The following is a 17,910-nucleotide window of genomic DNA, read 5'->3' as shown; positions in this document are numbered from 1 at the left end:
GTGGCTTCATAAGTACAGCTGCATATTGGATATAACAGAGAGGTGACAGAGGCAGAGAGAAAAAGTTGATTGTTGGAGGTAGAGTATGTTAGTCAGCAGTCAGTTATCGGCTTAATCTTCTAGTGTCTTTGTTTTTTGGTTAAAAAAAAGATACAGGACATGTGTTGGGTTTTTTTTTCATTGATCCACTGGGCCACAAAGTCTGTAGTTTTGTGGTCACGTCTTTGGGGGGTAATTGCTATAGTTTAAGTCCCGGTGTTGATAGATTATCCTTCTCCTGTGGTCGCACCACATCACATTTAATAGACTACTGCTCCCACAAACCTTTGCCACACTTTATCACTGTTATGTGGAGAAACCCTATGGTTCTCTTCAGATATTATTAGGAGTTATGACTTGAAGATATGTTGACAGTAAAACAATGTTTATTTGTGGCTCTTTTTATAATTTGTTGGTTGATGTCACAAATCTGAAGTCATTATGTTCCTCCCAAAGATATAAAGACAAACACAGGGTGAAGTGTTTTCAAATCTGCTCATTGTGCCATAGAAATGAACACACATTCTTTCCCACCCTGCTATCTACTAACAAGTACCTTGGGTCTCTTTTACAAAGCTCACGAGCTCACTCTGTATTGGCTCTTTTTAGTTGTTGGGTTTTTACGGTACAACGAGAATGTTACGTACCAATTTGCTGCACAGGGCTTTGCTGTAGTATAGTTCAAAGCTACGTCTCATCATGCTGTTACCTTTTCTCCCATGCGTTTCCAACATATGAACCCAAATTCAAAGTTGATAACAACCCTGTTAATTATCTGTGTAAAAGGTCATCTACCAAGTAATGAGGCAAGTTACACAATTCTACCACTATGACAAAATGTTCTTGGTAATTTCAAGGAAAAAGGTCACACTGTTGTTTTCACACTTAATTACACAGGAGAGTGTAGGAAAAATAAAGCTCTCACTGGACATTAGTTTGCATTAATGCTGATTGGTTATAACTTTTTGCTCTGCCTGTCTGACATAGCAAAATCACGTCATGGTCTCTATCTTCTTTGTCATTTTCATAAAGGATGAAATGAGCCTAGAAAGTGCAGTTCATATGTGATAGCTGTTGAAAATTAGTGAAAACATGTAATTACATTAATTGAATTTGATCTTGCATGCAGCGAATATGTGGGTTATTCATTTTCATCCGGGAGTGATCATTACCACGGCACGTCAAAATAGATGTTTCATAATCTGTCTGTTTTGCATGATGGCGCACATCTGATGACCTTTCTGTTTTATTTCCTGTACCACGTGTCATGAATCACAGTCATAGAGATGTCACAGCGTTTCCCCCCCACACACACACTGTTCAGTAGTGAGAGAGGAGGAGAAGCTTAATAGTCTCCCATTGCCTTCGCTCCACCTTCAGCATTGGACACACCAAATTGATTTTAATCAGGCAATAAAGCAGAGCCGATCCTCCCTCTGTTGACTCACTTTCATGCCCCAAAGAGGCCGACCTGATCGACTTTCCTGATGGATTCTACTCATAACTGCCTAAAGCCCTGTTCAATATGTACAATCTCCTTTTATTTTAGTTGCATTCGGAAAAAGACTGATGCTGTATTGGTGCTTGCTGTGAGGTTTCACCAGTTTATTTATTAAATTCCTGTCCAGTTGCTGAGCTGCTGCTGCTCAAGAAGAAAAAGAAGCTCGAGTCTGAATGTGAATGTTTTTTTCTCTTAAAAGCTTATTCCGGAATTAGCTTGGAAAGATCCAATAACACCCAAATGACCCTGAGATAATCAGCCTCCCTGTCTTACTTTCAGACACCTTTATTTATTCAGTGATGCCTGTAAATAAGTAGCTGCACTGGGATGTAATTACAAAAAAAATACTGTTAGCACTGTATTAGGGATAAAAGACACCAATACAACAATGTGGGATAACATAGGACAACTATTTTAGGATCTGAGTTACTTATGGGTATCCAAGAATTGCTATTGTATAAACTAAATATGTAGTTATTTTTTGTCTGTCAGTTAGCAGAAAAAAATACTGGATGGATTGGGGATGCATTGTGGGTACATTTTGGTGTGGATCCAGGGGCAGATCCAGGATTTGTTTCATTCATATATCGGCTGTTTTACCACATTTCCATTGATTTCTTGATGACAAATATCATTTTTAGGGGACTGATATCATGACTATGCAATTTGGTGCAGATCTGAATACAAAATAAGATACTGTGGGCTTTGGTGGATGTATGCACTCATTTAGTACTCTTATAGTTTAGTTTTCAAAGTGGAAATTTTGATTTAAATGTTTAAATCTTCAAATTATTAGTCACTTGTTTTTTTTTTTTTGTTGAGGTTTCAGACTGTAAATAGTTTTCCCTCCATGTGCTCAACAGTTGGGTGATGAGTTTAACTGTAAATGCAATTAGATAACATTGTACCAGATCCTAAAACAAATCAACAAACTGAACCAAAAAGTGCAAATAGTCACGACTTCGATCGTCCATTAGATTCCATTTTTTATTTTATTGAATTTCCCAAGGAAAGGCTTTGCAATCTGCATACAGTAGACTCACACAAAATCCCCAAAGCTGTGATATCCATTGTTTCAGAAAGACACGTTATTTCAAATGTGACCTTAAAGCCAAATTAAAGGGCAGCTGCAACCGGTCGCCAACATATCGTCCCCTTGCATATGTTTCAAATTGCCTTAAGATTTAAGGACTTAGGAAATGTTTGTGTGACTTGAACATTGCAACAACTGTGGGTAGTAACTGTCTCTGTGAGCTACAGTATGTGCTGCATATTCACGTAGTGGGTTGTAAAAAACTGTAAAAAGCCAATAAGTGGTCATAGGTCATGATCAAAAACTGCAGAGGCCTGGTTTTGCTTTTACGTTCAATCAGGCCTTGCACATGAGCCAATAACATAAATTACATCATAAATGTGTAAAAAGGCTGCTGTTTTCTGTCCCTCAGCTTTGCAGAGAAATCATTTCTCTTTTAGGAAGTGTTAATGGAGCCAGATTAGTCTTTGCTTCAGGCCGAGATGTGGAAAGCACTCTGTTCTCAGCTTTGTTTAACAAGTAATGTGGGTTGCTTATCATTCTCTTACTTTCATTAGCTTCAGGACCTACGGCAGCTACTAAACACACAGTACACCCACTTATATACGCGTTGGCATGTTAATACATAATTAATGCATTTGTCCGCAAACTGGTTGAAACTCCTACACCATTTCAATTTATAATGTGTAGCAGATTAGTTTATTCACATGAAAGTGTCTCTACTTTTACAAGGTATGACACCCAACGTCTGTCTCATTTTTATAGGAGCATCCTTTTATATCCTTGTTTAGGAAATTGGTTAACCTACAGCTTTCCTGCAGCAGTGTAAGTAAACAAAGCCTTGAATACTAATGCAAACAAGTCCTACAGGTGCCCTAGCTGTTGTTGCTGACATACAGAGCCTCTGTCTCTCAAAAGCCTGCGTTGGAACAAATTGTTACAACACCCTCTGGGGCATTATATGGACAGTACTCGACTGCAGGAAGCAATAGAGTATATTTAGAGTGGTGGGGAAAAAGATAAGTAACAAAGGGAGACAGCCTGATTAGTCATGGGTTCAACCTATAGCAAAATAATGAGAATTAACTTAATGCAAGAGCAGCACAGTCTCCAGACTTTAACTACTCAGAGCTGGTTTGGGAAGAATTTGAGCTTGTTAACCGAAAAAAATATCCAAAGTTTGTATTGATAAATCACCCTCCGTAGACATCTAAACTAAAAATACTTCTTAATCTTTTTTACAGGCTTATAAAGGTTGATTTGAAAGTACAAGCTTTAGAATTGTGTTAACATCATTTTACAAGGTCAAAATCATATTGACCCTCATTTAAACCATTTATTAAGACAGTTTATTCACCTGGAATTTTTGCTTTTACTTATAATAGGACAACAGAAATAAAACTAATTAAATCAAATAAACCAACAGCCAACCAGCAAACCAAGTTTCTCATTATTCAAGACCTGTCACTTGAGTAACATGTCTCGACTGAAACTAAATCTATTAGTAGCAAAATAAAACAAAACAATACCAGCTATACTTGTACACACTTACACCTGAACCAGTGCACAATGTACACTGTGTTTTTTCTGTAAAATCTTCAGTTTGATGAGATTGAGTCAGACTTTTTCTGTTTTTAGTGTTGGTGTATATAGTGCATGGTTTTTAGGGCATTAAGATATGATATATTTATTTAAAAAAAAGACAAGTCACTAAGATTAGGTATGGTTTAGCTGCTGCTCCTCAGTCTGGCTTATCAACTTCAAATCTGCTGCAATCACAGTTTCTAGAGGTGAAGCTATAGGGGGGGGCTGCACAATCCCAGAGAGAACTGCACTTAGCCAGACCATCTTTTCCTTCAAAGCATCACATCACCGGGATTTGAACACAATCACACTCAGTCACATAGTCTAGATGATTAGTAAATCAAGTATAAGTTGAAGAATATATTGAGAACCAACAATGTCAACACTGACTTCTTTTTAATCAACATGGGCGGGCCAGCCAACCCCCCCAAACTAACCATGATCTGTCCCCCAAATGATAAATCATATCAGTAGATCAATTATAATTATTTGGATTATTTTGACACTCTCCACATCAATTCACCATGGCTTGTGTGGTGGAAAAACTCTGATTATATAACAGTATCTGGGTGGCCCCGCTGGCTGCGCCACTGCATCCAGGCGTATTACTCAGTCAACCAGACTCTGCTCCTCTGCTCTTTTCTAATTACTTCTGTTAGATCTGATCTTTATAAAAACCTTCTGAATTCATACTGATGTTCATGGATAAACAATGAAGCATAGCGTCATAATCTGCAGGAAGAACATCTCTCCTGTCTGCAGGAGTGTGTGTGTGCCCGTCTCTGTCGCTCTTCACACAAACTGAAATGGTCCCATTTATTTAGTTATTAATCAATAATGTCGGAGACTGAATCTGGATTGTTCCAGTCACTTTGATCCTGATGTCCTGGCTTTAGGCGTCATGTCTAGTCTCATATTGTGTGTAGCAGGTGAACTGTTTGTGCACAAAATGTTGGACTTTTTATTTCCAATGTGTTAAAATCCTTGTCTCATAAACCCTCGAGCAAATCAAACAAGCACAAAGTAAACTTCAAGTACTGTACGTGCACTAATAACTTCAGATTAGTGATGGTGTTTATAAGCGTGTGAAGTGAGCGCAGGTCAGCGGGGGAGTGAGGAGGGAGGACAAGCGGCGGAGTAATACAGCTCAAACGTGCCCTCACATAAGCAGCTGCGGCAATTATCTTTCACTGCAAAATCACTGTTTTTATCCACCTGTGTCATGGTTTGTGTGCTCATGCTTAATCTGTATCATTTAGCTGTAATAATTAATACTAATAACGCTGCATTTAACTAAACTAAATTTGATCTCTATTATATATTTTTTATTGAAATGTGCAACATTTCTAACGATTGCAGCCACTGTTTTCTTATTTTAAAAATCATTAAGAAATAATCAGTTAGTAACAAGTAAGCAATGAGCAGTTAAATACATCATTTACACCAATGATTCTTTATATCAGTGTCACATCTAAACATAATGAAATTAACAAACTCCAAATAAAACAATACATTTCCTCCTGCATAATGCAAATCACATTGTTATTGATATTGTTACAAAGGCCTAGACTTGCATTAATTTGTACCTTGGGGTTTCTGTCAGTTATCAATAACAATGATGAATGAAAATGTATATGAAATAATACATAATAACAATAATAATAATAGTAATACATGAAAATGATCGGAAAGCACCTTTTACACAGGATTCAAAGCTCGACTCGAAACATGCATTTAATGCTTGATTTTTACAGTAGTAGTATAGATGATGACTATGTGAAGCCACTTTGGTATTTTAGCAAATGTCTTCATGAAGCTGTTTATCTTGTCATCCCCTTGAGGCCCCTCCTCTCCACAATTATCCCACAGCTTCTGTGAGTGTGTGCACAGGCTTTCCTATTAACCAATGATAATCACAGAATCTTTAAACCACCGTACCTAAGTTGTCTCTCTGCTGTTATTGAAGTTGATGCTGCATGAAATCATGCCTCTTAACTGCTTCAGCCTCAGCAGTGTTGATGTCCCTCTAAGGCTTCGCCGGGGAATCTCAGATTAGCTGACATTCAGGGATCTATCCAGACATGTCACTTTACTCGACAGGGTCAATGCTTAATCTGTTTATAAAATAAAGTTTCTACATTCATGTTAATTTGAGTCTTAACTGGTTTGAACTGTTGTCGCGCACAGCCTCTATTTCATGTAATATTCATCAGTCTATCAGCCACTGGGTCATTTATTTAGTGATCTTATATTAAATGCAACAAATTCTGCAAATCTTTTCCTCAATTACATCTGTGTGTGGAAGTATTAGACTCTAAACAGCTGGGTTCGACTGTCAGGACACCAAGATGTCTGGAAGCTGAATTAGTGATTGAAGCTTCATTAATTGAGAAGAAAGGTTGTAACGTACACATATTTGTACCCAGAATTTTCAGTATGAAGAGAGCTGAGAGCAAACAAAGCCCGCTCAGCGAAGTCACGACTCTTCTCTGTTTTGGCACCTCAGTGGTGGAACGAACTCCCGACCAATGTCAGGACAGCGGAATCGCTTTCCATCTTACACACAAGACTCATTTGTTCAGACTTCACCTCGACCCTGCAGAGCATGACTCCCTCCCAAACCCCAAAAATGTATGCACTTGTATGTTCGTATGATTAGCACTTCAATCATAGCACTTATGTACTTAAAGAATCTTTCACAAATGGCAGTTACGATCCTCAGATGAGGGCTTGACAATTGTTTCTATATTTTGTTTTACCCCATCGACGGTGATATGTTGTGGTTTCTCTCTTGTGACAAATGTACTTATTGTAAGTCGCTTTGGACAAAAGCGTCTGCTAAATGCCTTTAATGTAAATGTAAGTATGAGCCCTTCAGTTCGGAACTCACTCACTTGTTCTGAACAAATGCAACCACTGGACCTACAGAATTTATTTCGAGTTTTAAAGAAATGCTGAAATTAATCAATCCATGTAATACATTCTTTGATTTACTTTAAATGTACTGAATTCATAGGTTGCAGCTAGTAGTATTACAGACAGTATTACAGCCTTTGTCATCAGCAAAAGAAACGAAAAAGCAAGTTCAACATCTACTAAAATGTACCAATAACAAACCAAACTCTCAAATCTCAAATCCAAGGTTAGTACCAATCTGTGATTTCTGAAAACCCTTTTAAAAAGAGTAATGAGCAATACTTTTAAAAATGCTTTTGAAAATACACCCATTATCTACTCACCACTATGCCAATGGAGGGGTGGGTGAAGTGTTTGAGTCCACACAAAACTTTTGGAGTCTCTGGGGTAAAGAGTGTTTGTCGGTGAACTATTCCTTAAAGAGATAAAGTAATTTACCCAACATTTGAAGCTCTTAGAGATTATCAACCCACATACATGCTCATGTTTCATATACAAATGACTTCTGTCCCACTTCGAGAAGGTTTGTGTAACTACTTGACATTGAGACAAAGACATTGGCTGTTTGTTAATGCTGTGACCTCCTTAACTGGAGGCTGTGGTTGTGTCATCGATCTTCTCCTACATGTCTCGGCTCTGTGCTAGAACCTTGTAACCTTTTCAACCTTATTAACAATAAATTTTTTGAAAGTATGCTTGAATGAGAGTGTACACGCTAAATGAATAAAAATAGATTCAATTAACAAAATAATCCTGCTGCTGCTGCTGTAAGTGTGAGTGTTAAAGTCTGCAAATGTGTTTATCCCACCAGTACCATGAGACCATGACCTGTGTGATCTGATCACAAGTGGTCAGCTTTAAGTACATGTCTGAATGCACCAAAATGCATTTTGAATGTGTCTCGAGCTTTGTTCATAAAAACCACATTCGGAGGTGGTCTGGAACGCAATGTGGTCGCATCTCCTTAGCTATGTAAACCAAAATGTTGTCTGTGGACTTCCCCCTCAGCTGATGTCCTCTGACCTTTCGCTTAATCTCTCTTTTGCTCACACACACACACACACACACACACACACACACACACACACACACACACACACACTGTGTTATGCATCTGTGAACTCACACTGGCTGATAACAACATATTTATGTCTTCACGAACCCCAATTATGGCCATGTTGGTTTGCACACAGAGCAGGGATGTGAGTTCCTATCACAAGTTGCCACAGGAGACTCATTCAGGACACATTTTAATGCCAGGTCTGAAAAGCAAAACTCAACACTAACTACTTGTAATTGGAGCTCTCCAGACCAAACAGGACCTGGCATTTACTGACTCTATAGTTCATTTTAAAATATATAATCATTTAAAATATGTTTTATAGTTTGTCTATAATTCTCCGTATACTAAGTACACTGTATTTATTTTTGCTGCTTTTGATTTTCACTTAAAAAGAAAAATGCTTTTTGCTCCAGGATCGTGTTTTATTCAGTTCTTGGTTCACAGCACAGTTTAAATAGTGATAATGCTATCATGGCTAATAAGGCTTCTTTATATTGGGATTCAAATTGGAAGAGACGTGTCTCTCCATTTCTAATGGAACAAAACTAATCAGATTACCAGTTGTGCAACTTTCACGGAGGAGAGGAAAAACTCAAATAAAGGCTAAGTCCATAGTAATCACATGGTTCTATGGTCCATTTTGCAGCCAATGATACAAAAATGTCACATTAGCAATGTGTAGTGTCATATTACATCATATAGAGAGGTAAACCAATGTGCTGTTTGGTGATTTTGGCCTTTTTATTGGACCATTCATTTTTGCAGGTTGATAACTATTCAATAACTTATCTTACATAAATACACAATTCAAAGTAATGACTGTTGCAGAAGCCCTTCTGTTGTGTAGAATTTGTATCTAAGAAGAACTTGGACAGGAGACTTGCAACAGATCGAACTTTTTTATTTAGGAGCTGATGACGTGAGCTTTTGGGTTGTTGAGTCAGAGTTACGGGTGACGAAGGGCAGGCGGGGGGGGTGCTGAACTCTTGGCTGGAATGTAGATAGTGAAACAGGCAGACTGAGATCACAGGTAACAGCCCGAGGCACACTGAGTTAAACAAGGTTCAAGCAAACACAAGAGAAGTACAAACTGACCTTAGGGTTTGGCCTCAGTGTTATTACCACATTGGCAAACCCAACAATCTGGAGAAGAAGAGTGTGAGGCCAGAAAATATAGTGTACTACAGAAGCTTGATGGGAGTATGGGAAATGGGTGCACAGGTGGATTGGCTGTATGAGGAAATCGTAGCCCCACACATGAACAAAACACATACGGACAGAGGGGGACGAACAAACACAAAAGAGGGGAAATTCAGCAGAAACACTAGAAATGAGGGAATGCACTTGGGTCCCCGTGACATAAAATGTTGCCATTGTGCTGTAAATGCTGATTATTCAAAATTATAGCTGCTTGGCAATTAGGGGCTTCATCCTAAACAGAATGTAGTCTATCCAGCCCATGAAGGAGGTGGTTTCTTGGGCTGCGTCAACCACAAAGGCAGAACCAAAATGATTAAGTTTCCACAATCGGCATCACCAGCTTGTCTCATTCTTATTGCTGTTGCAATCAGGGTTTTAATGCACCTTGGTTTTTTAACATGTGTTCCCTTAGCTGTACGATTTAGTTGAAGCACTAAGCACCATGCGTCTCGTCGCTTGCCTGCGCCATTACCCCTTTGAAAACTGGTTGGTCACTGAAATGCAATGAATCCTGGGATAGGTTAGGCCAGGTAGGATCCGGCTCTTTGAGCCGTCATTCCTCTGGGATGGAAGGATGGATTTGCCGGCAGCATTTGAAGGATCCTTTGAAATGGGACAGTCTAGTTGCACTACTGTGACTCAGTCGGTCTTGAAAAGCATTTGAAATTTTAAATGAAATAAAGCTTTTGTCTTTAAAATCAAAAGGCCAAAATTTATTTTCCTGTAAAACTTTCCTTCAACCATGTCTGGAAACTGCAAAACATACTGCATGGTAAATCAGTCTTTTAGAAAATGAGTCTGTGTGGCTCATCCTGCCTTTTATCATTTGTTTTATCTCCCTGATTAATTACTTCTTCTAAACAGCTTAATGGTCAACTTGATTAAAATCAACTCCAGTGTGTGATTACGGAGAAATTAAAATCTAACAAACCCCAAGTCCTTTTTGTGTTTATATATATATTAAATTATATTTTTCAATTTGGAGTTTGGGGATTTAATGATGAAATGTTGCTGCAGCTGAAGTAGGTAATATTTTGGTACTATTGCTGAATTTAAATGTGTTCTTGTTTGCACACTTTTAATGAGGTTAACTTCGTGTGAGTTTCCAGGTAGATTGTTGAGTTGTTGGATAATGGACGGCTAGATAGGTGTCTGCAGTGGTACAGTGATGGCCAGTGAGGATGTGATCTCCTGCTATAACAGCTCTCACTCCACTCCGATAATGCAGTTTAATCTGGAGGCTACACCCAAGGCACTGACATGCCCCACAGAGTATCAGCCAGCATTGGACAAACTCAGTGGGAACCTTGACTGGCACTTCACCCCTCAGTGATGACAAAAACCCTGTCTGCTTAAGCAGCTATTACTCCACCTGATTGGTAATCATGACATGGAGTGAGACATAAATCCCTCAGACTGCTGCTGGTTAGGATATAGAGGTCTTTGAAGGAACATGATGATTAGGTGACCTTGGGTGGAGCACGGAAAAGGAGCCAGGCGAGGGGAGGCCTGGGGGGTGGGGTTGTCCTTTTCTATTATTGGCAGTATAATGACACATTCTCATGCAAATGAATTGCACATGCATAGGCCACATTCAAGTCAGAGAATGACTCAGAGCGCTTAAAATGTGTAGAATGATTTCTTGTTAGAGGGATTTAAAATACATTTCATCTCAATTGTCTTATCTGCCTCAATCAGTTTTTGTTTATTAGTGCTGTTTAACACACACTGTTGGAGAATAATGGCTGCCCACACACTCACTGTGTACTCGTATCCAGTTTTTGTGTTTAAGCACATGTCATATCCTGATTTCAGTATCTGAGAGAAGTCCTTAGCCTACTTTTAATAGACCCGAGCTAGATTACTCCATAAGTAATCGGGATACTGGTGCATGTTTACATCTTATCCTGGTTTTTGAGACATTTTCTCTCCATCCTTTGTCACTAAACTCCAACGTGACAACACTATCACAGAGGTCATGACTGCATAGCTTCATCCATTACGCCTGGTTCTGTGCTGTGGCAGTGAAAGCAGGACACCAGCCAAAGTGGAGTTTATGTTTAATATTTGTGGTCGCTCTCGTCTCCCGTTGCTGGTAAGGGAAAGAGCCAAATATTTAACATACTGTTGGAATTTAATAGATCCAAGCCGGCAATGAGCCAAAGTTATCAATAACCAACATTCAGGAATCTAAATTTAATGTGTCCTTATAAATGAAACATCACAGATATAAGAAGAGGCATCATTCATTTTGCAAATTTTACATTAGTGCCGACCGATAATAAGCTAAAAACACACATTTGTCCTGCTAGTTCACAGGAAAGTGGCAGGTCTGGGATTAAGCAGCAAAATGGCTTTTATTTACAGTTGTTATCAGTAATGAGTTTTAGGTTTTTGTCACTCAGTTCAATGCTGTAGTGCATACACACTTAGCAAGGTTTGTTGTGAGAGGTGTCATGAAATAATGAGATGAGAACTCGGTGGCAGAGAAAGTGGCAAGAATTTAATCAAAGTAATTCAAGTTTTTCTTTATCACCTCTGGTAAACTTTTAGATGAAAATCATGATCTCAATCAGAAAAAAAGTAACGCAGGCTGTGGCTCAGGAGGGAGAGCGGTCGTCCTCTTACGAGAAGGTTGTCGGTTCGATCTCATTCTTCCTCATTCTGCATGCCAAAGGGTCCTTGGGCAAGATACTGAACCCTAATATTGTCCCTTTTCATTGAGAAGGTGCTGCACATAGGTGCACCATATGAATGTGTGTGAATGGGTGAATGCCAAAACTGTACTTTAACTGGTCATCAAGCCTAGAAAAGGAGAATATAAATACATAATTTTCACATTCTAAATACACTGAAGTGGCAACACCTAGCAGTTAATCATGCATTTTAAGATCAATGTTAAGATGCAAAGGTAATTTTAATTACATAGTACATTATGTTATTTAACAGAAAAATCACTCAGAGTTGTAGTTGAATTGTTGTTGTGTCTTTGTGAATGTGCTGTTAGGTAAAAGGTCACCATACAGTATCCAGATTCATATTGGTTTTATGAGTCATTCATTGTTTACTGGTGATGGGATTTATGCCGAGGAGCAGGAGGCCATTCTTCAATTGTATTCTGAAACTTTTCATATGGCGTTTGCTTTCAATAATTTGTTGACATGCCCCTGCTGTTGTAGAGAAAATAAAAGTGACCTCACTCTGTGCTGAAGGTCAGGCAGTATCTAATGAAAACCCCAAAGTCTTCCAGCATTGATTTCTTACCCATTTCATGGCTAGAATGCAGAGTTGTTTAGCGTTGCCATGGGGGATGGCCCCGGGTACGAGCTAGCATTTCCTGGAGCCTGTTAAACCTCAGATTCTGTAAATATAATTACCTCTAGCTCTTAACACATCATTCTCTCTCTCTCTCTCTCTCTCTCTCTCTCTCTCTCTCTCTCTCTCTCTCTCTCTCTTTCTCTCTCCTGTTTTTGAACACAGCTCGCTATCCTGAGCTGGCTTTGAGATTTCTAAGAATTCCTTTTTTTTTTATCCTCAATCAACAAGGAAGGATGAGTGCTGCAGAACTGACTCGCACATATAATTGTGGGCTTGAGTCCAGAAGTGCTGTGACATTCTGAAATCGTTCATCAGTCAGCAGAGTCACGGTACTCTCTCTAGTCTCCATATTCTGATCAGACTTGACGCGGTTGACATTTAAGTCTAAATACCACATGGTGTGTGTCACTTCTCGTGATGCGCTTGTAATAAAGATTTATTATGCAGGTGAGACTTCATTGAGATGCACCGCACTACACAGCATCTTTTGGCAGATTAAAGATATGGAGACCAAATTATTCTGTTGTTATACTTAATAACCTGCTTAGTTTGGCTCGTAAACCTGTGCTTATTCATGATGCATGTCCGACCTGTGTGACACTGTAAAAGGTTTTTAAAGTCACTCTTTATGTGCATGTGCATTGGTTTCTAGTGTGTGATTTTGTATGCATGCACTTACAGAATTAAATATTCCAAGTATATTTTAACGTCTGTGCCGTAGTACACTAGTCCTCAAGTGTAAGATTTATTTATTCATTGGACTCATGTGACAAAACCATGAATCTGAGCTGGATATTTCATCCTCCCTCATATACTCACATATGTCATACATATATATTATCATTCTGACATCCTGGTGTTGGAGGAGTTTCTTGGTAATGATTTTTTATTTCCTTTAGTTTTTTGGCACATATTCACATAGTGTGAGCTGAGAATGAGTTTGATTTTTTTGTACATCAACCTTTGAAAACCCAGTTACTAATTTGTCATTCAAGTTCACAAAGCAGAATCCAGAGAGAGGGAAGATCCTTTTGTTGTCTATCACTTTACCCCATTAAACCGCTACTAGATAATTTTACACATTGATTGTACAACTGAGATGTTTGTTAATTAGTGAGAGATGATTGGCGGTAGATTTAACTACTGTCAGAGTCAGGCTTGCTGTTTCCCTCTGCTTCCAGTCTCTGTGGATAAGCTAAGCTGATGTGCTGTAGGTAATAGCTTCATATAGACAACAGCAGGTTTCCTACTAAGAAAGCAAATAAGCGTATTGGTCTGTCTGGGCTATAAAACCGCTTCTATTTAGCTCATCATAATATGTATTATTTGTTCGTGGAACATTTAAAATGAAATGATATCTATATATAAATTATACTGCTTAATTGTTTAATGTTATTCACATTCTAATGTTATTTGGCTATAATTTATGGTGGTAATCACCAGGATTTGGATCATTATTGAGATCACAATTATTTATGAGGTTATTCTTTGCTTTTAAGGACAAAATGTTTCTGGTGCAAACAACATAGCACTACTTTCTGTCCGATGTTGTGTTACAGCCCTGCTAGTGTGCAACCTTGCCTCCAAAGACAAAACACACGGCACCAAAAAAGCATTTTCCCCATTTTTGTCCCAAATAATGTAAGCCTAATGGCTGAAGTACACACACCCACAATGTCCATGGTTCGATTTTAGGTCACCTTCATTGCGCGTCATCCCTATTCTCTCCCAATGTTTTCTGCCTGCTTCTACACTGAGTCAAAGTGGAAAAAAAAGAAACACATTATTCAACTTTAATCACCCGCTCAAATTCTTTTTTGGGCCATTTTCTCCTGTGAGAGTGAAATTGTCTTTGAATCTAAAGTAAATGTTTGTTTATGCTTCACAAATTCATTTTTTGACAGAGCGATTCAATCACTTTTTTCTCATAGTTGTTGGGTGACTTTGAGCGCCCTGAATGCAACATGGGTCTAATGGACTATCACTGCCCTGTCAAGTTCACACACGGCTTTCTATGGAGAGCTGAGCAGGTTGGATGAGCTGCAAATGGCTTCTTTGAGAAGCAGCTCCTCCTCAACCTGCAGCCGTAAGATAGCTCTGACTTAGGAATATTCTCAGATCTTCCTTTTTCCAGCCGCACAGCATAGCTGACGTTTAATTTGCCAGTTTGAGCTGTGCGCTGCACTGCTGCTTTTATAACATAGGTTTTGTTTGAATAGGCCCGTGGCTTACGACTTATCCACTGTACCATATTGTGAACTGTGTGTCTGATGCAATTCAGGGGATTGTAATGCCTTAGTGCGTTGTAGCTTTGGAATATTATATTGTTTAGAGAGATAAATGAATACCTAAGCTCTCATGTAATTCAGACTTTAATAGGACTGAGAAAATGGGAGAGTGGATGCTGTATGCTGTATTGCAAAATGCAGGATGAAGAGATTTGCTGTGTGTTCATGCACTATACTGGGAAAAACAAAAAAAATGCTAGTTTTGTGTGCAAACTATCTAACCTGTCTGTCTTACTTTGATGGAACTTTGCTCCTGTGAAAATCTGTCCTTTTTTTTCAAAATGGCTTTAATGAGCCACAATTTTGTGCGAATGGCGGCTCTTGTGTTTCAGGGATGAAGCTCATGAAAATGTGCCAGGCTGAGTACATCACTTTGTTTCCCACTGTAATGATAATGGAACCAGGTTTATATATTTTTTTCTACACTTACTGAGGGTGGCTGCTGCCTATAATCTATTCCTGTATGTTTCTGTACAATTTCCTGTAAATACATAATACAGTGTAATAATAGACATTATGGGAACTCTCTTGTGCAGATTCTTTGTTAAATGGAGGACAAATAAACAACATGGTGTTCCTTCAGATGTTTTTTTCTCATTATTGTGCCCTTACTGGCTGACTATAGCCAGTGTCAAGGAGAAGGCTGTTTGGAGAAGGAGAAGGGAGAGGTGAATTAACACAAGAGGTCATTTGCTTGATTCATAGTTGGCCTTTTAGCTTTCAAGGTGAAGTGGTATGAGCAGAGGTGGAACATCAATAGGTAACTGGCTGCTCTGAGATTCGGGGGCAGTTTCTTTCATGGCTTCCATCACGAGCTCAGGAAATGGCCCTTCTGTCACCAACCCTCTGCTTTTCAGTGGTAATCAATTCAACTTTAAAGGCTTAGGAGACATCCCTGTAGAGACTTCGGCAAACTGAACATGTCTCTGCCAACCTCCAGCCCAGCATGTGCCTTTTGATGCCTTGGTGGGTTTTTTTTAGGAGAAATGTAAATAATGGAGTCAGCACACTTGGCTCACAAACACTTGACATGTGTTTTAAAATGCAATTAATGTCAGTGTAATTAATGTCACAAGACTGTGTGACCCTAATTGTAATTCACCATTAAACTGTCAAACCAGGCACAGTCCATCATACTAAAATGTCCTGTGCTGTAGCTGACAGCAGGTTTTGCTGAAGATCACAAAATTGTTCTGCTGGAATAAAGCATGTTTGACTGCAGGCAAAAATCTCGGCCTCATACAAAAATAGCGTTATAATGAAGTTAACATTTTTTTGAGGAATATTTGTCAAACTACATTGTTTTGTGTTGGTGGTATTTAACTGTTTATGGGCAGAAATAACGATCGTGCACAATTTCCTCGAGTATTATATAGGCTACCTAGTTACCTTTCTCGCTGATCAATATGAGTTGAATTTAATTGATTTTATTTCCATAAAAGGTTTGATTGCCACCCCCCCCCCCCCCCCATTTAGAATCTGGAATGGGCTTTTAATATTCAAAAGAGACCTTGATTTAACTTGTAAGATCATATTGCATCAGTGTGAATAGAAGAGGCACAATAGATGAGATGTTTGACCTTTTCAGTTTTGTCCCCAGGTAGTGAATTTGCTGGAGGGTGCCGGGGCAGAGAGCAGCCGTGCGTTGAATTATCACTCCCACTGTTCAAACGCCGCAGACCTGATCTCCCACTTGCTCCACTCCCACCACTAATGGGTTAGGAACACACTGGGAAAAGAGACGGAGATAGGGAAAGGGAGAGGGAGGGGGGAGCTGGAGCCTGCCTGATCGTCTGCGGGTTAAGCTAAGAAACAAATTACCGTTTTTCCTCCGCGCTGAGGAGAAGTAGCGACAGGTCACTTTGTGGTGTCAAATCTTTAGCAAAGGCTTATGTCATTCTGCAGAATGATCGAGCGCAGTCTCTGACAGCTACCGGCAGGAAACATGTCAACACTTTGACGGATGCTTGCTATATTGAAAGGCTATGATGACATTTTAGTTGACTGTGCTTTCACTGAACCCCCCCCCATTCAGCCATCAAATGCAAGTACAACACCAAGGAGGCAAGAAGATAAGAACAAACTTGCCAAACTGCTTTGTAATAGTTTGCCAAGGCACGAAGGACATCATGTCTTTGTTAGAGGAAAGTAGCTGTCAAAATCACAATGCCGGGCACCGCCTGTTTCTGCTTCTTTTGGTACAATTTTAATCTTCTGGAAAAAATGTATAGTCTTCTGCTCTGTCAGAGAATAGTGCTTTGCAAAAGCTATAATGCTGACAAAAGGAAATGCAGTACTCTGATGACTGTCAGCCTTTTAACATTTACATTCAGGATGGACCTCTTGGTAAAATCATGGCTTTCACGGTTTCATTCAGCTACACGCTACCTGTACAGAGGATCATGTCAATGTCTCTTCACCAGATCCAATTATGTTCACATGGTTATAAAAAAACATCCAAGTGCCGCAACTGTCGCTCCTCTCACACTCATGCTCAAGTTTACCTGCAGTGCATGTTTTCTGGTGAAACATGTGAACCACCAGTGCCATCATCTCATGCTGCATCTTTTCTGTCTGTTTCTCCACCCCTTCCCTCATGTCATCCAGAAGCCATTGTGTGTGACATAGGGGAGTTTCACTGTCATGACAAGAGCACCTGCGTCCCCGAGGCCTGGCTCTGCGACGGTGAGCCCGACTGCCCCGACGACTCGGACGAAACTGATCAAACTTGTAAGTCAGCCATCGCATCCATTCCTCACTAATGCAACACTGTCAACACCTCATTTCTCCGCAATTTTCAAAGACCTGGGACAGCATGGTAATACAATACTATGATTTTGCACAAAATATCACTTAAATATATCTTCTCATGTCCTGCAGTCCAAAGACATGGAGGCTAAACCTGTAAATGGTTATGTGTGAGTTAGAGTGAAGCCCCTGTAGCGTTTTCCTTTCCAAGCTTTAGAGA

The 17,910-nt window shown here is 39.4% G+C and overlaps 1 protein-coding gene across 7 annotated transcripts in view; it reads left to right on the top strand.

Moving 5' to 3' along the window:
- lrp1bb (low density lipoprotein receptor-related protein 1Bb) overlaps window positions 1–17,910 on the top strand; it is a 247,304-nt gene that overhangs the window by 47,683 nt on the left and 181,711 nt on the right. For 6 of the 7 annotated variants that reach the window (XR_011244330.1, XM_069533042.1, XM_069533044.1 and 3 more), the window contains exon 2: window positions 17,550–17,672. The exons of the other annotated variant lie outside the window; for it this stretch is intronic. Coding sequence is in view for 5 of the 6 variants with exons in the window: in XM_069533042.1 (XP_069389143.1) it covers window positions 17,550–17,672 (123 nt within the window). In the remaining variant the exon portion in view is untranslated. The remainder of the gene's footprint in view (window positions 1–17,549; window positions 17,673–17,910) is intronic. 7 annotated transcript variants of the gene reach the window in all.

Source organism: Paralichthys olivaceus, chromosome 10 (assembly GCF_024713975.1).
Source record: "Paralichthys olivaceus isolate ysfri-2021 chromosome 10, ASM2471397v2, whole genome shotgun sequence".
Taxonomy (NCBI): domain Eukaryota; kingdom Metazoa; phylum Chordata; class Actinopteri; order Pleuronectiformes; family Paralichthyidae; genus Paralichthys; species Paralichthys olivaceus.
Note: the sequence above shows the minus strand (reverse complement) of the source record. Positions and strands in the feature narration are given on the sequence as shown.